At 40.7% G+C, this 20,520-nt stretch overlaps 1 protein-coding gene across 1 annotated transcript in view; it reads left to right on the top strand.

The window, feature by feature from the left end:
• Positions 1-20,520, top strand: part of PIKFYVE (phosphoinositide kinase, FYVE finger containing) — a 60,738-nt gene that overhangs the window by 27,871 nt on the left and 12,347 nt on the right. Inside the window, exons 12-27 of the mRNA XM_010081240.1 lie at positions 1,506-1,568; positions 3,605-3,734; positions 4,062-4,242; positions 5,557-5,631; positions 6,289-6,396; positions 8,204-8,344; positions 8,992-9,118; positions 10,234-11,420; positions 12,552-12,652; positions 14,009-14,080; positions 15,396-15,567; positions 16,943-17,121; positions 17,594-17,707; positions 19,007-19,115; positions 19,228-19,382; positions 19,897-19,987. Coding sequence (XP_010079542.1) covers positions 1,506-1,568; positions 3,605-3,734; positions 4,062-4,242; positions 5,557-5,631; positions 6,289-6,396; positions 8,204-8,344; positions 8,992-9,118; positions 10,234-11,420; positions 12,552-12,652; positions 14,009-14,080; positions 15,396-15,567; positions 16,943-17,121; positions 17,594-17,707; positions 19,007-19,115; positions 19,228-19,382; positions 19,897-19,987 — 3,005 coding nt within the window. The remainder of the gene's footprint in view (positions 1-1,505; positions 1,569-3,604; positions 3,735-4,061; positions 4,243-5,556; positions 5,632-6,288; positions 6,397-8,203; positions 8,345-8,991; positions 9,119-10,233; positions 11,421-12,551; positions 12,653-14,008; positions 14,081-15,395; positions 15,568-16,942; positions 17,122-17,593; positions 17,708-19,006; positions 19,116-19,227; positions 19,383-19,896; positions 19,988-20,520) is intronic.

The raw sequence follows: 20,520 nt of genomic DNA, 5'->3' as shown, positions 1-20,520 counted from the left end.
AGTTTGATATCTTACCTTGTCAGGAACTTCCCCTGGGGCACAAGTAGAAGCAAAGTTATAGGAAGTGAAGCTATATTGAAGAGAAGTGTTCCTGGTTTGGAGGTGCCACCTGTGTCTTTGTCCAGAGCATAACTAAGTTAGGTTTCAGCTGGGGTAAACTCCTGCCTTGTCCATGCCAGTCAGGGATATGTGTCAGACCTAATTTGAGTGTGTGCACAGTAAGAGCTGCTACCCTGAGGCTGTTGCAAGGTGGAGAGGCATGAAGGTGTTAGTATACATGCTCGTGTGTAGGTACAGTGTGACATGACTTGTTCTAGGTAGTCTGTGGGGCTGTGGGTGAATGAATTCTGAGGGTGAGCCAGCTTTTATCAAGCAGTAGATCGCTTGTAATGCTAAACTCTGTGAAGGAGGCTTGTAACTTCTCTTTAATACACTGATCGTCTACTGAGTATCTGTTTGCAAATTGGGAAATTGCAGACAAGCTCAGATTTTTAAACTGGTGGCATGTAAGTGGTCTGAGTGCTGCTGTTCAGAGAATTGTGGTTGCTTGTGTCGTGTCAGCTTTCTGTTGCTTTCCGTTGGTCTCTGACAGCTGCCTGGCTTTGCATTCTGTTTATGGCAGTAGGTCTGGACCATTCTCAGGAAAGGTGATAAAGAGTTAGCTTTGGACTTGGGGTCATCATGTTATATAAGCAATTAGGCTATTGCTCTTGTTTTCCCACTGTATAATCCGTTTTTGTATAAGCAAGGAAACAACTAAAGGCACAACAAGCTAATGGCCTCTAAAGAAAACAACCCTTTTGCAGCCAGTCAGCCTCCATGAAAGATCAGGATCTAGCAGGCTGAACAAGGGTAGGAGATGGAGCTTCATCCTGTTTACCATATGTAAAGTGATGTATAACTCTTGTTTTCATTTGGTGCTGGGAGTCCACCTCTGTCAGCATGGATTCCTCAAAACACTTTAAACTGTTTTAGAATTTTAGAATTTTTTTATGAATTTTTTATGTTTTTATGTTTTTAGAATTCTAGCTCCTAAAAGGCAGGCTGTCTTTTGTTTCCTTCACTGTGTAAGAGAGAGCAAAATGGCTTCTGAAGCTGCATTTTTAGGCCAGAGTGAGGAGGCTATTCCCTGTCTGGACATTCCCATGGTGTCTGCTTGCAGCTTAACATATTGGTATTCAGATTTAGGAAAGTGTGGTGTGGGTCAGTTGGAAAAGCCAACTCTTAACTCCTAGTTCAGTCTTTGCTTGTGTCTACATTGTTTGTTTCTTCACAGTAATAAGTACTATTTTCTTTTTGTCTTAAAACTTTTTGATAGAACAAGAATGAGAGGATATTCTTGTCTTGACCACTCATCGAGCTGTTGCTAAATTAGTGACTAAACACTTAGATGAGTAATGCTGCTTCTGCTGGTGTGGGCGTGTACATTGTAATTATATGGGCGCACCAGTGTAACCTGTCATTTTTTTTGTCTCCGCCTATCTCCCTCTTCTGTCTTCTTTCAGAGTACTTGAATCCTGAAAACGGAGGGCAGCAGATGTTCTCTATAAGTGATGCTTTTATTAAAGGTAAGGAGAAACTTCAAATGTTGCTGTTGAGGAGTTTTAATATAATGATGAAAACTCCTCAATACCCCTTTAATAGGGTATTGACCCTTTAGAAATAATTGACAGTAAATCTGAACTTATTTGTGGCAAAACTGATATATAAATTATACTCCTCTTCTGAATGCACTTTCAAGCTTAAATTTCTTTCACTTCTCAGATTTCTTAATTTAAAAGCACTCAAAAGCTTTTACCTTTTTTTTTTTTTAATATAAACATAAGTGGCAAGTCTGTTCACAACGTAGTCTGTTCCTTTCGACATATGTAACAGACACTGATTTTAACCTTCTGTGCAAGCAAATGAAGATGTGATGTGATTAATTGCACTGCTTCTATGGAGTACCTTAAAGCTTCATCCCTTAAATCTTTCTGGGTTTCCTGTCATCACCACCACTACTACTTCTGAAATGAAAGGCTATTAGATGCAGTTGTGAGTTTTAAAAGCCATGTGCCTTCCAGTATCATGGCCAGGTGCACTTTGTGGGCTTTTTCTCTCTGTTAATTCTGATTCTGGTGAGCTCATAAGAGGAAAAAACAAGGGGGAAATCCTAATGTCTGTGTAGCCAGAAAAGTAAGTCTTGGATTGAACTGATGCTTAGTTTTTAACTGAGCTTTTGCAGGAGAAAGGAAAGGGGAAAAACCAATGTAACTTAATCTTCCACACAGCTAATTTTGGGTATGGAGCATGTGGAAGAAATTACTTGTTGTTTTTAAAGATTTTTTTTTTTCAATAGCTCTGCTCTAATTACCATTGTATAAGGATTTTGTAGTTGGATCATGCACTCGCAGAGGTTTTAAGTATGAATTCTGAAGGCTTACATACTTGCTGATGAAAATTTATACACTACTAGCATAAATGACTTATAATAGTCACCTATTAGGAAAATGGGGAAGTTTGACTTCCCTCTATAGTATCATAAAACCTGTGGGGGGAAATAACCTAGTAACTCCTTCAAAGCACAGAAGACTGTGCTGAAATAGCCTCTAATCTTGGTACTGCAAAACAGAGCAGTTCTAAGGAGTTACTACACAATATAGTGATTGAAAGTGGCAGGCCCCCTCCAAGTGAGGACTGTCTTATATTGTTGAAACGTGCTTTCAGTTTCCAAAACCAGAGATGGCTACAGTTCATGCTGGATTCAAAAAAATGTATTCAGTGGATACAGTGTGCATTGGCATCCTGTTTATCATAGTGGAGAGATACCTGTGTATATGATGGTTAGGTGGATGGAGGTGAGAAGATGTGCTGAGATCTTTTGAAAAGCTTGTGCCACTTTCTTGACAGAAGATCTTTGAGAATTTTCTAGTATTAAATACCATGTCATAGGCTAGATGAACCAGCCTGCTGGTAGCTCTGTCTGCACCTGAGCAGCAAAGGGATGGTGTGTGGGATCAGGGCTGCAAGTCACATGGAGGTTCATAAAGTCTGACATGTGAACTGGTAGCATAGCATTTCTTTGAAATGTGTTTTGGAAGGTGTGCTAAACAAGGCCTTTACCAAGATATTGTTGATACCTGTGCTGCAGCCTGAATGCAATTATTAAATCTTTTAATGCCACTTATACATAGATGTCTTCAAAGCAGTGGCTCTTTGTGGATCAAATTAGTGCCTTTGACCAATATTCCAAGTCTAAAAGGCATTATGATTGCGTATTATGAATATACACAATACTTGGAATTTACTGCATATTAATAGGTAAAACTGGGTTATACCTATAAATTCTTTCCCTGTCTTAAAGAACTTGATAACAATTCAATTCCAGAAGAGAAAATCACTGCTCTATACTGGCAGTACAAGAATTTCAGTAGCTCACTTTTCCTTTGTACACTCACCACTGTTCTACTTGGTACGGTTACTATGACGTCTAGCTCAAATTCGGTATTTCAAGAGGCTTAGAGTTATGTCTTAGTAAATACTTTCCTTTTCAAAGTAGCCTTTCATAAAGATGCAGGCATTCAACTGTGACCTTATATTAACAAGGTTTGTTTGTCTCTTGCAGAGTCATTATTCAACAGAAGGGTGGAGGAGAAGTCCAAAGAACTCTTTTTCACACCCCTAGGCTGGCACCACAGCAATCTGGATCTGCTGAGAGAAGAGAATGGGGAGAAACAAGCCATGGAAAGGCTGCTGTAAGAAACATGTAAAAAAAAGGAATTTCCATATCTTGAATAACAATTCCTGAAACCCCTCTATTCCACCAACTTGAGTGGGACTCGATCTACAGTGGACAATACAAGGAACTAATTTGCATTAAGAAAACAGCATTTTTACAGTATATTTTGATTGGGTTTTTTTTCCCTATGATTTTTGTATATTGAAGTACAGGAACAGTTGACTGTAGCACATTTTAGGCAGCTGTTCCTTCAGAGGACTTCACCGTTAAGAAATGTGACTTTACCTGGTCACTGCTCTGTATTTTTCTCATGAGAAATGTATTTGTTTTGCTTTTTGTACAGGTCTGCTAATCACAACCACATGATGGCACTGCTTCAGCAGCTCCTGTTCAATGAGTCCCTGTCCCTGTCCTGGAGGGATATCATTGTACCTGTGGTCTGCCAGGTAGTTCAAACTGTACGACCTGATGTAAAGAACAGGGATGATGACATGGATATCCGCCAGTTTGTCCACATCAAAAAAGTAAGTTTCAAACAGTGGATGTAAGGAAACAAAAGGGTGCAGCTGCTGGCAGCACCCCTTGTTTGGAGAAAAGAGTCCCCTTCCCACTGCCCCCAGCATGTTCAGTGGTGTAATTGGCCAGCATAGCCTTTGGACAGGGTGGGGTTCTAAACTTTCCATCCTGTGAAAGCTGCTTTAATGCCCCGGAGCTGACTTCTTTCAGGCTGTAGGTTGCAGAAGGTAGCAAAGAGCAGCACCTTTATAATGATTTGCTTCCTTTTTTGGTTTCTGCTTGTTTTGGGTTTGGATTGGAGATGTACTGAATACTGGATAAGTAGCTTGCAGGACTCTGTGTACCAATCTGTTGCACAGTAACTATCCATTATGGAGGTTTGAACTCCTCCCATGCCAAGTACAATGACTTTCTTCAAGAGGAAAACTTAATTGCTATTGGATGGTGCGTCTAGTTCTGCCAGATGGCCCAGTGTAGATGTTGTCAAGCTCTAAGGCTAGAGTTGTGGCATATAGAGTTTCTTCTGAGAGGCTGATGTGAAGCTAACATTCAAGGAGCTAGTGTGACTGAGGATCAAAGGCTCTGGCTTATTTTTCTTTGGCAAAACTCACCTCAGGAGCCCCTTTTGTTTGAAAGCCATGTAAGATATGAGGAGACCCTTATGGTTCTGGTGGTAGCTCTGTAGCATCTATTCAGGCAGCATCAGTTGTTGCTGCCTCTCCTGAAACTCCAGTTCAAAGAGCAGATTCTCAGAGGTGAAAGCTCTTCATAGCTGTCTGCTGTTTTCACATGCTGATAAGAGAAATGTCTTCTGAAACATGTTATTCAGAAACCTGCTTCATGTTGTTTATTACTGTAGGCACACCAGTCAAGTGTTTGTGTTCAATTAGTAGGTAGAGGTTTGCCTGGTTTTCTCTTTTTTTCTTTTTTTTTTTTTTCCTCCTTTCTCTTTCCATTCCTTACAACTTGTTTGCTGTTAGTGGAAGTCGCATGTGCAAAGGTCTATGCTCCCCATGGCCTATACAAGTTAAAGTCACTCACCAGCTTTCAGAGTGTACCAAATTTAACAAATACGTATCTGTTGGGAAGGGCGTAGAGATCCTGGAACTTAGTACTTGTTTTTATGTTGTCCTTAGTTTGCCAGACTTTAAAGGAAAAGAGTGGTGTGTCCAGCATGACTGTATCTGATCTTTCATCTAATAATTGAGGGTGTAGCTGAAGCTTGTACATCAGGTACAATAGTTATTATATGCATTAGGTTTACTGCATTAGGAGTTACGGGGAGTGTATGACAGTTCTGAAAATGTTCTTTGCTTTATTAGATCCCTGGTGGAAAGAAATTTGACTCCATGGTGGTGAATGGATTTGTTTGCACAAAGAATATTGCACACAAAAAGGTAACGCAGGGGCTTGATTAATCAAGTGCTGGTTGTAGTGCATGCTGAGGAAACAAGTGTGCTGTGATTTCCTGTTTGTGTCATGAAACTTCTCTCACTGCTCAGGAGGTTTGCAAGCTTTCCCAGTTTGAGGCCCTAAACAAGAATGGCTTTTAAAGCACTTCTTTTCTGAGCTGTTTTCTTTTAGCTTAGAGATGCTAGTGGGGGGAAGCTTTCCTCATGCATGTATAGAAAAAACATTTTTTTCGGCTCCTACTACCCCAAAAGGCATCTAATAATTACCCCAAGCTGTAGCCAGAAAAAGGCGTTTGTGGTTCTGACTTAGGACAATATGGTAAAGTGAGCCTTTAAATAAGGCAGGAGGTCGAGATAGAAGTGATCTGGATGGAGGCTTCAAAGGGTATCAAGACTTTGGAGTTCTTGGGGGTGACTCTAGAAACCTCTGGCATTGCACTCTTACTGGACAGTAGATGTGAAGTTCTAGCAACTGGGTGTAACACCTTCATAAGAAGGAAGAATAATGTGTAATTGGGTCTGCAGGTGGGGGATAGCTGAGATAGATTGCGGGGGGGTGGGGAATCAATCGTGGACAGTCTGTCTTTTTTTTCTTGTGCACTTTTTCCCTTCCACATATTTGTGTTTTTGTGTCTTTCTTAGATGAACTCTTGCTTAAAAAATCCCAAAATTCTTCTGCTGAAGTGCTCAATTGAGTACCTGTATCGAGAAGAAACAAAATTTACCTGCTTAGATCCTATAGTACTTCAGGTGAGAGCATGCTTTTGTTCTTGGTTAAAATTTTCTGAGATCTGGTGATTCAAGCAAAATTATGATCAGTGCCCTTTGATTTTTTTTTTTAGTGTATAAGGTTGAGTGAGTGGGATTGCATAGAAAGAGAAAAAATTCCTCTTCTAGCAGCTAGCTAAGAACACTGCTGCAGTAAATACAGTACAAACTTGTAGTCTTGTGCTGAAGGGTTTTGTCATCAAGTTGCGTGTACTGAGAGTGATCTTATGATCCTCATGGTTAAATTCAGCATTTTAGAAAACACATTCTGTTTTTAATAATACACTGTATAAGGAACATAGCAGGTCAGAGCTAGATATGGTTTAGGTGCATGAAGAAATAGTAGAAAAGTTAGTGTAGGTGAAGGTTAGGTTGCACCCATGTTATTTCTTGGTAGGCTTGAAAAATGGGGCAACCACCAACCTAATGAAGGGACAAAGTACAAAATGTCACTTTGGAAGAGGTGCCCTGCCCCTGTGAACAGGGAGGTGCCTTAAGCATGAAAACACTGAAATGGATAGACTTTTTCTTTAACATGCTGCATTCCTGTCTAAGAATCGGTCTTCAGGTGTTTGCTGTGATACTGGTAATAAGGGTATTTTGCGCCCTGCTGAGCTTGGGCTGTAATGTTTGTTTCTGTATTTGACTATTTCCTTAGCATGCATTTAAGACCACTTCTGTTTGGTGATTAATAGACAGGATTACAGGTATGAAAGCTTTAGCAATAAAACTTGTCTCTGCTTACTGAGTTGGTTTTCTAGTAAAAGCTTAAACTGAGACCTGTCCTTTTTCTGAATGGGGTAGAAGTATCTGCTTCATAAATATTGGTCTCTGATTATTTCAGTGTCTGCTTCAGAACATGATCATAACTCTTTGTGTATCTGCATTAAAGTCCTATAGGACAGAAAATACTACAGAAATACTAGTTCAATTGAAAAGGTTAGCTTCTAGTAAAAGCTTTATCTTTGCTACACTGACATGAGCGTTTGTGTTCTGAGGAGCTGGCAAACTGCTTTTGTGGTATCTGTCTCTTGCACGGAACTTTTAAAACCTGACAGTGAGCTGCAATAACAATTGAGAATACCTAGGTTGGGAAGCTATATCCTCCCTCTTCCAGCATAGGTGTTTAGCTCTGATAGAGTTGCAGCCCTGCTTTCTCTTTCTGTGCATATTAATAAAAATGGGGGAGAATAGTGAGATGAAGTCAGAAGGTGGGAGTGGTTAGAAGAGCAGTTTTGCAGTGCACAGCATTTGGGATCCCATTCCAGAAGCACTGTCCCCAAGTACACATTTAGGGACTGAGGCTCTGTGTGCATATTTATAGAGACATAGAACACTGGCATGAGTGAAAGTGCCTCTCAGTGCCAGCAATCAACATTAGCATGTGTCTGAAGGTGGAGAACATAATATTGCAAATGACTTTGGTTTAGGATGCTCTAATTCCAGCACCTTTTGAACATGAAGCTTTTTTCTATGTAAGGATGTAAGGTGCGCATATATATATGTATGTGTGGATCCTGCTGCAAGTCTCTTACTTCAGACTGTCATTGCATTATATCCTCATGTGCAGTTAGTGCATATAACGAATTACTGATAAACTGGGTGTTGTGCTGTGGGGGTGGGGAAATGTGCACAACAGGCAGCTGATGGTGCTTTCTGGATAGCTGGCTTCCCTGTTTTATAGGAAAGATCAGTATATAAATGAGAGGAAAAGTAATATTAAGCATTCAAGTGTGTTTTCAGATGAGTTTGCAGTAGTTAACTGACCATACTTTTTTCCTGTCTGCAGGAAAGGGAGTTCTTGAAGAACTATGTACAGCGGATAGTTGATGTCAGGCCTAATTTGGTCCTTGTTGAGAAGACGGTGTCCCGAATTGCCCAGGACATGCTCTTAGAACATGGTATCACTCTGGTCATCAATGTCAAGCCGGTGAGCATTTCCTGTCTGAGTCAGACTGGGGATCGTGGTGGATCTCTGTAATTTCTCCTTTTCTCCTCTAAGCAAACTTGGGCTCTTTTTTAATGGTCCTTCTCTTCCAAGAAGGCAAGACAGGCAAACCTAGAGAGTAACTTTTCCTCAGGTCTTCACAGCTACTCTGCTGTGTCCTTGCTTGGTAGGTCCTTGTATGCTGTCTTGGTTGTAGTTACCTCTGACTCTTATTTGTAGCAAATCCTGCATAAGTTCTCAGTGATCCTTAGAGAGCCTCTCTGTCCCTTTGAGGCAGGGTACAGAGAGTGGCTGTGGGAGATGGCTGAGCGCCTGATAGCCAGCACTATGCTGACCGCACTCTATCTCCTGTAACTTTTCTCACTTGAAAAGTTGAACAGATCTAGATATTTCCAAGGAAGGGCACAATCTTACCTCTCACCAGCAACATATACCCAACTGCTTTTCTAAGTTTCTTGTATATTGTGGGTTTGTGTTTCTGTGACTGGGTTTAACCCAGAGTTTGCATCGCAGTTAGAGGTTTCCTGGATCACGCTGGCATTTTTTTTCTCTCTGTCTTTAAGAGCAAGCTAAGGATGCTAGTGTCCTCTTTGCACTGTGGATTCTTACTGTTCTTTCCATTTTTACAGCAAGTGTTAGACCGGGTAAGTCGAATGACCCAGGGAGACTTGGTGATGTCAATGGATCAACTATTGACCAAACCACGTTTAGGAACCTGTCATAAATTTTATATGCAAGTTTTTCAGTTGCCCAATGGTGAGTAAATCTTGATGTGTCTTAGCTTCTGTGTGTGAAAGGATAAATGCTTTGTTCCTCTTAACTAGATCTGAACTGTTAGGTCCCTTGTGTGATCAAGTATTACCCTTCCTACTCATTTTTTCTTTGCTTCTGTTATGTCTTGGAACTACAGTGAACTGGCTGTGGACACAAAAGCATGATCTTACTAAGATGAGACACACTAGAGTTTAATTGGGCTGGCTTCTTCCTTCCAAACTGTTTTTTTCTGGAGTTTGTCTAGTCTGCCTTCCTGTTTAAAACAGGAAGGATTGATTTCAATGCAGGATCAGATTTCTCAGGGCTTTGGCAGACAACTGTTGTAAATATTGCAGAATGGAGATTTCCTAGCCTGTCTGGGCACCTGTTCAGTTGCTTAGCTATGCTCATAAAAAGCTTTTCTACATAGAAACAGAAAATTGTAGAACAGCTTAGGTTAGAAAGGACCTTGAAAGATCATCTGGTCCAACCTTAACATATCCAATCAAAATTGGCCTTGTTGCAATTTGTGCTCTCACTGCCCCTTGTCCAGTCATTGTGTGCCTTTGAGAAATCAGGCTCCTTTTTCTCTGTAACCCCAGTTAGGCAGTGGAAGGCTGCAAAGGAAGAATGAAGAAATGCAGTTTGACAGGTTACCAGTGGTGCTGGCACACCTAAATGCTGTTGATGCAGATCTTTGTGGAGATGCAGTCTTTGTCACTTCCCCATGCCACCTTCCAGACTTTATGTTGCACTCAGTCTTGTAGGCTTTTGATTTGTAAGGATGGGCAGATGTACCTGGGAGGATGGTGGTTCTTTAGCTTCACTGTTGTAGAGTCTACGGTGATCTTAGAATGCACTGTTTAAGCCAATGTGTTCCATGTGTCCTTCACTTGGACTTTATGATGACTTGTTTTACGAAACAGGAGAAGTTTTATAGCAAATGCTTGTTCTACTTGGAAAAATAAGTTATTTCTGTACAGTGATGGCAAATTTCTGCAGCTGTATTATGCTGACAATGTTACTTGCTCTCTGTTACAGTCTCTTCAGCATGTGAGATAACTACAGTTAACCTGCTCTTGGGTGTCATCCTAACTCCTATTTTTTTTTTCTTCTAGATCAGACAAAAACCCTGATGTTTTTTGAAGGGTGTCCCCAGCACCTGGGTTGTACTATCAAGTTGTGTGGTGCTGCAGAGTATGAGCTGGCCCGTGTGAAGGAGATACTGATCTTCATGGTCTGCGTGGCTTATCATTCCCAGCTGGAAATCTCTTTCCTTATGGATGAGTTTGCCATGCCCCCTACTCTGACCAAAAACACCTCCTTTCACTCCCTTATTGAGGAGCCAGGAGATGAAAATGAACAACAGAACCTCTTCAATGGTGAGGATTTCAGCACAGCAGTCAGAGACATTGAACTATCCTCTGAAAAGCTGCCTGTAATCTCTGAGTCAGTGTCCTCTGATGAGGTCACCTTACTTGAGCAAAGAAGTTTATTTGAGAGGGGTGACCAAGAGAACAGTCAACTGGAAATAGTGTCCTCAAAACAGCAAGAGCACCACAAAGGGGAGTCGCCATTTCCAGTGTTCAACTCTGTGCCTCCTCCAATACCTGAAACATCCCTGCTGCCCCTCCACGGCATGGACCAGCACTTGGTCACTCTGGATAGCCAGACACTAGAGCCTCTTCAACAGGCAGATGATCTGCAGGAGGCCAAGAGTCAGATGAGGGTCTTCACAGACCCTCTCCAGGATGATACCAGTTTATATGTCACAGAAGAGGTAACCTCTTCTGAGGATCGTCTCAAGACTTACTCTGCAGCATTTAAACAGGAATTGAAAGATGTCATTCTCTGTATTTCTCCTGTAATGATGTTCTGTGAACCATTTCTTTTGACTGAAAAAGGTATGAGGTGTCCTGCCCGGGAATACTTCCCTGAGCAGGTTTATTGGTCTCCTCTCCTCAATAAGGAATACAAGGATTTGGAGAGCAGAAGGAAGAGACAATTATTGCGGGATCTCTCTGGACTGCAAGGGATGAATGGGAGTATCCAAGCCAAGACTATCCAAATCTTACCTTCTCATGAGTTGGTTAATACTAGAATAGCAGAACATCTAGGTGATAGCCAGAGCTTAGCCAGAATGCTGGCCGACTATCGGGCCAGAGGAGGGAGGATACTACAGAAAAGCACAGATCCCTTTGCCCAAAGTAAGGATGTGTCTGGTGTCCCTACTGGAAAAACCGGGTGCAGAATTGAAGAGGATGAGAAGGGACTGACTCAGAGTGAATCCTCATGGTCTCATAAGGTAAGATTCAAAGCTGTGTTACTGAAAACCCAGGTTACATCAGTTTCTCCTGGTAATACAGGAGGTGTAGTGTCTCATATTAAATCAAACCAGAGTTAGTTTTGGTTTTTGTTTTCCTTTTGGTTGGGTCAAAACTGCATTTTAGATTGCAGTGCTCTGGGCACTTGAACAAGTCAATATAACCAGAGACTATGTGGATATAAGAAAGCAGAACAAGAGACTGACTACAGAATTCCCCTGAGAAGGGAAGAAGCTGTGAGACTCTACTTTCTGAGAAAGTTAGCAAAGAATCAGTGTATTACACTACCTCTTCAGCTCAGCTGTATATGACTGATTTCTGAAAACGAAGAGCGAGCAAAGCAAACTTGAGTAGTTTTTGACACTGAGCTTTCTTGCTTCTTGTATTGGTGATTTTTTTAAAAGTGTAATATTTTCATCTTCTGAGAGTTTAATGTCATGGAAACAGCAGCAGGCCAATCAGCCCCCAAGTCGATGAGAAGAAGTCATTTTTAATTGGTGCTTAAATATAAATCTGTGTAACTTCACAAGCCATAATCTTACAAACTGTAAGACTAGCCTTGCTCTGGATGAGACTGGTTGATGCTGTTTTAATTTATTCAGTGATCAAAGAAAAGTATTTGGTAACTTCATAGTTCTGTAGGGCGTGGAAGGGGAAACAGTTCCATTCCAGCAGCAGCATGGTAAATCTCTTCACAGAGGACAAAGTTGGAAGTCTTTTTATAGCCTGAATGAGTAAATGATGTATAATATATTGGCAAGAGTTTTGACTCCAAGGTCTGCTAAACTGTGCAGTGCTTTGGTGATTCCGGATGTTTGTCTCAGAACTTTTGTTATTTTCTATTTCCTTTTAGCTTCCTTTCCGCAGAAACACATATGTGTGTGTCGGTTTTGTTATGTGTATTAGTTATGCTGTTCTAAAAATGGCAGTTAGCAATTATACATGGTACAAGTCTACCTGAAGCTCAGAGATAATGCAAGGTTAATCTGTAGAAAAGGAGCAAGCAGAGATTAGTCTGTGAATAAAACTACTAGAGTAGAATTTTGGTATCAGGAGTTGTGTGTGGATGGAGGTGTCTGCAAGCAGTAAATGAGTTGTTTTCTCTCTGCCAGGTGGATTGCCTGAGCCCAGCAAACCATCAGAGGCTCTGTGTTCTCTTCAGTAGCTCTTCTGCTCAGTCCAGCAATGCTCCCAGTGCCTGTGTTAGCCCCTGGTATGAAAATTACTCCTCTATTCTCTATACCTTGTATAGTTGCTATCTTTTTTCATAAGTCAAGGTCAGTACTCACCTCATAGTGGTATTTCTTTGAGGACTCCTTGGTAGGTTGTGGCCATCCTGTAACAGGAACTGTTGCCAAAATCATTGTGTCTTGCCTGGTCAGGTGGATCCAGAGCAGTATCCTATAGCCTTTGTAATCCCCAAGGCATGAATGAGAAAGCACAGCCTAAAACCAAATGCTTTAGTTGGTCCTTTCACTGCAGAGTAATGTATGTGTGGGGAGGGCACTGCATGCAGTCTTGTAGGGAAGAGTTAATGTATATAGACACAGAAGAATGTCCATGCCCAAAAATAAGCCTTGAGAGAATCTCAGAATACTTCTAGATTGCATTATCTAGGAGTGATATTTAAATATATTGCTATCTTTCTCATATAATAGTCATCAGCATTAAGAGCTTAAACTATCCTTCTAGTTTAGGGGGCTATTATTTGTTCATTGTGTGCAATTTATGACATGCTCCTAGTTCTACTAAACAGGACAGGTCTTGGTGGTTCATCATCTAGCTTGGGTGAAAATATAGAGATGGCTTTCTTACAGGGAAAAGCCTAGAGTTCCAGAATGTCCTGGGTTAAGCTGAAACAGAGTTAACTGTCTTCATAATAGCTAGCAAGGGGCTGTGTTTTGGATTTGTGCTAAGAAGAAAGCTGATAACAGTGATGTTTATAGTTGTTGCCAGGACAGCCCAAGGTCTTTCAGCTTCTCTGCTGTCCGCTCAACCCAGGACACTGTAAAAGTTTAGGAATGAACCAAAGAAGGTGGTGATAAGCTCGCTAAACATCAACAGTAAGAGGATTTAGATTGCCCATATTAGAGACTTCATGAATGGTAACACTTAAACTGATAAACATTTTAAGTGGCTTGGTCACCTCCTGTTATGAGAAAAAAAAAAGTTACTATGAAATCTCCTGGAATAATAAGATTTTCTTAAGGCTTTTTTCGTTTTCTGGCTGTACCCTTTTTGTAACTGTTTAAATGTTAGTGTTTGAGGCTTCAATCTTTCTAGACTTCTGTGACTAGATATTCTTGAACACGATCTTCAAAAGCGCAGTTGAATTGTATTTAACTTTTAAATGTCAAGTTTAAAGTTGTTCTGGTAGAACTCTGATCTCGGCGTCAGCAAACTTAACAGCAGGGATCTGGGAAGGGTAGTCAAGAAGAAAAAAAGCCTTTGAAAGGTATACAGGGCTGAAAACAAGCCAGCAGTGAGTGCAGAACTGTGCACCTAAAGGCTGTTGCGCAGCTAGCAGTGGCAGCAGTCACCCTCTAAAGCTTTTCTTTCTCTGCTTTAGGATTGTGACCATGGAGTTCTATGGAAAAAATGACCTGACTCTAGGGATTTTTCTGGAGCGCTACTGTTTCAGGTGAGGAGGAACTTATTCTAAGTCTCACTGTAAACAACACAAAAGCTTTTGATTAGTTCTGTGAAGTTGATCTGCTGCCTTCTTCATGAACTCTACTTCATGTGCACTTAGGAGAATAGCATGCAAGTCTGCAGAGCTGGTTGTGTCCTAGTAAAGCTTACCCCTTAAATCTGTTGCTCCCTTTGCTTTATTCTCATGCCATAGTAAAACAGGAACTGGATTTAAGAATTCACTTACTCATGCTCACTTCTTACAAGCACATACCTCTGCTGCTTTCCCACTTCAGTCCTGTCCTTATTTCCTTTAATGTCAAGAATTGTAACAGATTATGAAACAAGACTTAGAAGCTCATAATGACAAATGTGTTCACTTAGTGCTTTCTTGGAGTGATTAGGGCTCTATGGGCCTAATTAAGAATCTGAGCATGTATTCCAAATGGCTGTTTCTCAAGACAAGCAACTGTACTGATCACAATTTTCTGAGGTTCCTACTTGAACTTTCATACAAGTTCTGGGAAAAAACCCTACTCCTTTAGTGTTATCTGAAAGTCTCAGTAAGGCTTTGTCCTATCTGCAAGATGGCTAATGTAAATGCTCCAGAACACTTTTAGCCCTGGCAAAGTACTGTGCAATTTATTTTGTCTGACAGAGGTGCAAGTTGTTATGTTTCAGTACTAACTAATGCTGCCAGAACCCCGTAGAGAGTCTCAGCAGGCTGTGAAGCTGGATAAGGTGGCCTGCGGCTCCTCGAAAGACAAGATTACTCTGTTCTCTGCATTGGCCACTTGCAATAGCAAAATGCTCCTAATGTTCAGCCTTCTCTGGAGGAAAAAGTGTTTTTCCTTGTGCTGATCAATGAGGAGGAGTTTAGCTGCTCACTTCTAAGTTCTTGTTTCTCTCTGCTGACTAGCTAGTGTGTGCTAAAGTGAATGCTTCTCAATCTCCATAGTTTCAGTAACTAAAATTATTTTTTTAATATGAACAAGGAGTATCTGGGCTTTCTTGGGTTCTTTCTGTTTTTGAAGAATTCCCTATTTCACTTTGGTACCTAACAATTCAGCTTTTGTTTTTCTGATGTCAATCTCTCTTCCCTGACTTAAAAGAAACCCCTCAAAAGAAAAGTCACAGGTTTTTCTGTTCAAAGAGGTTATATGGCACTATTTTGCTCACCTCTTCCTTCAGGAGCTGAAAGGTTACTTCTACAGTAAAGAAAAATAGTACTGTGATATTAAAAGGCATATTAGATATGTTGAATCAATTCTTCAGCAGTGCCTAGCATATGATCATTCATAAGTGTTTCTGTTTTTCTCTGTAAGGCCTTCCTACCAATGCCCCAGCATGTTCTGTGAAACACCAATGGTGCACCACATTCGTCGCTTTGTTCATGGGCAGGGCTGTGTGCAAATTGTGTTAAAGGAGCTGGACTCTCCGGTCCCTGGGTACCAGCACACCATTCTTACTTACTCCTGGTGTAGATTGTGCAAACAGGTAAGGACGTGAACTTCAGAATCATTGCTATTCCAGCTTAGTATTCCTGTTGTGACTGGCCTTGTACAGAAAGGCAGTGTTTTTGAGAAAGTGCTTATCCCTGGATCTGTGGCTTATACTAGCACAAAACCTGTTATTAATACAGGTGTTCTCACCTATCTACAAATTCCTCTTGTAGAACTGGGGTTGTTGAGGGTGAAACATCTTGTGTGATGTCCTGTTGGAAAGTGTCAAACTTGGCTCTGAGAGGATAGGTTTAAGTAAAGTTGATGTATTGCTGGAAACTAATTTCTGACATGTGGAAAAAAATTGAGTTGCCCTCTTAGGGGTAAAGAGTATGGTCCCTTCCCTGCAGTGAATCAGTACGAGCATCAAAATAATGTATGTATGGGGAAGGGCAGACACTGAGACCTACTGGCTTAGTAATTGGCTAAAACTACTTTGTATTCTTTGATCTGCTATGGACTGGACAGTCTGCATTGCGTCAATGTGATGTCTAGACTTCCTTTAGTAGTCATTAGAAAGTAAGTAAAATCTTCATTAACGGAATGATAAATTGCTGTAAAAAAAAATGTGTGAGGTAGTAAGATTGTGTATTATCTGAAACTTGTTCTGTAATTTAGCTAAGAAAACATTATCAACTGGATACTCATCGCTAGCTAAACATTGTAAAACTTCAGAGCCTTCAGAGAGATGAGAATAAAATTTAACTAAAAAAGAGTCGTGCAGTGCCTGAAATACAAAACATCTCAATTACGCATGTGAATGACTCAGTTCACCTAGTTATGCTGGCTTAAACACAGCTGTTGGATTTAAACAAACGTGGAGGAAGTTAGTGTAAATGCTGAAGGCAAGCTCTATGCTGCTGTGTATACACCTGTTCTATAACCTCTTATTTCTGTGTGCTCATGTAAACACTAATGTGTTTGTGGCTATTTAAGTCTGTATAAAGTGGTGGCTACTCTAAGCTTGCAAGCACTGCTGAAGTTGAAATATGCTGCAGAGTAATACCAATGTATTTGTAGCTGAAGAATCACCAGGGAAAAAATATTTGAAACCACTGCTGCCGACTGGATTGATGGAAACTGTTTCCATGCAGAGAAATAGCATCCCAGATATAGGCTTCCATCAAGGATATGCTTGCACTCCCCCAACTTAGCACCTGTCATCGTCAACTAGCTGTTGTTGTTTATCTGTTTTATTTTAACTATGTGTTGGCCTTAGCTTTGCATAAATGCTGTCTTTGTCGTTTTTTAATATGTTTCAGGGTCATAGGTGCTTCTGGTACTAGAAATACTAGATTGCTGTCTAGGTTAGCCTGTCCTTAATCTTAGGTGAAGGATGAAATTAAGACACTTGGCTTTCAATTTTTCAGGTGACACCGGTTGTTCCCCTTTCTAATGATTCTTGGTCTATGTCTTTCGCAAAATACCTTGAGCTGAGATTCTATGGGCACCACTACACTCGAAGAGCCAATGCAGAGCCTTGTGGTCATTCCATTCACCATGACTATCACCAGTATTTTTCCTATAATCAGATGGTGGCATCTTTCAGGTGAGGTCCACTGCTAAAAACTTCCTTCTTTTTCTCTGGTACTGTGTGAAGCATATAGCTCTAGTAAGGATTCATCGGGTCTGTCCTTCACTGAGTACAGCATGGGGTATCATAACTGCACTATAACCACAAGTGCAGGATTGTGTGCTGGCTTGCAGAGGGCAAACCATTGCTGTCCTGGATGGGGTGTGCAGTGTTCCTAGGAATGGATGACTCCAGTTGATGATACAGAAGTGAAACACTTTTCCCTGTCTAATCTTGAAAACTTCCATAATTTTGTTTTTACAACATGATCTGTGGTTTCCTTTTTGCCTGGGAGATAAATGAACAGGGTGTTATTACTACTAGAAGCAGCTGAAGCCCTGGATATATTGACAGTGCTCCTTTTTGTATAAAGGCCATAAACAGCAATGTGATGTAGAATCAGTACTGTGTGTGAAGAGTCTTGTTAATAGGTGTATTGCCTTCCCAGTTACTCTCCAATCCGGCTGTTTGAAGTGTGTGTCCCACTCCCCAAGATCTACATCAAACGGCAGGCTCCATCAAAGGTTACAGTTTTGCAGGATCTCAAGGATTTCTCTCAGAAGTAAGCTTTTGTTTTTAATGTCTTCTTCAGCTTATTTGTATTTTGGACTTGGATTAGCAGAACAAAACCCCATTTTTGCTTGTATAGATAAGACTTGCTAAATATACATTATTTAATAGAAAAGTAATGGTTTTGAATTCGATGTGCACATACAGCTAAGGGAGGGTGGTATTAGAATCTTCTTTATCACCTTTACCTCCTTTGTTTGTACTAATCTCTTACCTTTTTGTATGGTGGCAATTCATCTTAAACATAGTCAGTAGAAACTAAGATTCTTCTCTTCTCCATCCCTGAATATTGCGCTGATAGTTGACTGATACAGCATGTTTCTGAATGATGTTGTCAAGTAGGCACTGAAAGGTTGACTGTCAGCTGGTGTCTGAATTGTCACCTTTTCTTACAAAATGCCTTCTCAACCACACTAAAGTGTTTCTAATTCCTCCTTCTAATACTAAATATGGAACAGAGGAGGTAGTCCTAGAAAGCATAATTTGAAAACTGCAGGTAGCACTTTGTACCCTTGCCCTAACATTATTGGAAGATCTGACCAAGTTTAAATCCTGCCTTCAGCCTAGAAAAACTGCAAAGGTGTTCCTCAAATCTATTGTCCCAACAAAATTGTTTTAATTATATTGATCACATGACAATTAAACTCTCTGGTGTCTAAAAGACATTGTCTTTGTTAGCTATTGAATATTGTAACAACAGACAGTCTGTTACTTCCTTGTAGTCTAAGGTAAACTACTCTAAACTACTCGCCTTCTAAATGTAGGAACAAAAAGGTGGGAGATGGGCATGATGGAAACTGTATTAGATTCATCCTATCTGCTGTTCTGCCTGGTGGCAGTATTTCTGTATGGCTGATGTCTGTGAGCACTTGACTTCAGAACCTGTGGAGCTTTGTTTAGAGCTGAAGTGGAGTTACTCATTCTGACTGTCTCTGAGCCCTTCTGGTGGTGTAGCTTGCAGTCCCAGATGCTTCCTAGAGGCAGATCACACAATGGTTCCCCTCTGCTAGTAATGTGTTTGTGACATTTGTATTGGTCTCTGACAATTTCCACTGCTAAGAATAAGTCATGAAGAGGAATGTCAGTGTGTGTAACTTGTAGGTTTCTGCTATACTAATAAATTTCTTTTCAACTTTCCTTGAAAAGTCAGTAGGACAGCCAACTGTGGAGAAGGCTGTCATATATCTTGTATTTTTAAATGCTAACCTCAAAACACGTTCAGACTTCTATTAAAGAATGTTGAAGATGTTCAAGGTAGTCACAGCTTAACTCTTTGCATCCCTGTCGACAGGGTGTCACAAGTGTATCTTGCTGTTGATGATCGCCTTGCTTCTCTGAAAACAGATACTTTCAGCAAAACGAGAGAAGAGAAGATGGAAGACCTCTTTGCCCAAAAGGAGGTAATGGACCATTTCTGCATCAGCAGACTATAGGCTGCAAAGTGTGTGGAAAAGCCTCTCAGATCTAGTATCATCTCTGGTCACAGACCACTGACAGTTTTTCTTTTGTCAGATGGAAGAGGGGGAGTTTAGAAACTGGACTGAGAAAATCCAAGCAAGGCTGCTTTCGTCATCGTTAGACACACCTCAACAGCTGCAATCTGTTTTTGAGTCTTTAATAGCTAAAAAGCAAGGACTTTGTGAGATGCTACAAGCCTGGAATAATAGGTAAGAGGACACGTGTTGGAATGATGAGCAACACTGATACTGTGTTGGTTAAGGAAGGGAAGAGGTTCTTTTGTACTTTCTCTCCTTGTAGTGCAGTTGCTGTATAGAGTGTGTTATGACAGCTTGTGCTGAATGTTCTACTGGTTAATACCAGTAGAACTGGTTGATTGGAACACAGTCATTTAAGGTCAGATAAGTGTTGCATTGTAGAGCGCACCTTGCATCTGTGAGGATAAAGTGTCATTTGAATAAAGGAGGAAGAGAGAAGCATGGGAAAGCAATTAATTGGGTGAAAATGTCTCGGAGGTAAAGAAAATGTTCTGGTTTTCGACATTTGAAACATAGCTTTGGCACATGTTAGCAGCTACCTGAGTTCGCAGTAAAGACTTAGGAAGTCATTCTCGGCTGTATTCTAGGATGGGGAATACTTTCACAGCTAATACCTGTAACCTATCTTTTGATTAATTTTTTCTTTGGGTTTTTTGGTGGGTTTTCTTGTTTTGCTTCCTTGAAGACTGCAGGATCTCTTCCAACAAGAGAAAGGGAGAAAGCGTCCATCAGTACCACCCAGCCCTGGGAGACTGAGGCAAGGTGAAGAAAGCAAGGTATGAGTAGCAGGCTAGAAGCTACTTAATTTTGGTTTTTTTTGTAGGGCAAAATAATAGTCTTAAGACTGGCTTCAGTTCACTTAATGAACTTGTTTTACTGCATCATGTAGTTTTCAACTGTGAAAGCTTGCATTGCATATTAGTGTATATGTATCTTTTCCTAAAGATGTGAACCAAGACCTGTATTAGACAGAAGACTAAGTATGAATAGGATTTGATGATTTTCTGTGGTTTGTGTAGAGTTCATCTGAATACTGACAGTGGATTGGAGCATTCAGTGCCAGGTGTATGCCTAGATAGGAAGGAGGTCACCTCATTAGACTCTAGGCTGTTGCCCATCAGGTTTATCCGTTGTGAAAAAGGAAAGGCAAAAATTATTAGGAGAGGCAGAGCAAAGAACACAGGAAGGACTGATAATGAATTTGCAGATTCATCTCTGTCATGTGGTGTGTCCTGTGGGAACTGGCTGAGGGGATGGATAAATGATTTTGGACTGCTGCCTCAAGAGCTCTGTGTAATGAGTACAGTTG

This window comes from Pterocles gutturalis, unplaced genomic scaffold, assembly GCF_000699245.1.
Source record: "Pterocles gutturalis isolate BGI_N339 unplaced genomic scaffold, ASM69924v1 scaffold19016, whole genome shotgun sequence".
Classification (NCBI taxonomy): domain Eukaryota; kingdom Metazoa; phylum Chordata; class Aves; order Pterocliformes; family Pteroclidae; genus Pterocles; species Pterocles gutturalis.
The sequence above is the reverse complement of the archived record's forward strand: the minus strand, read 5'-3'. Positions and strand labels throughout refer to the sequence as shown.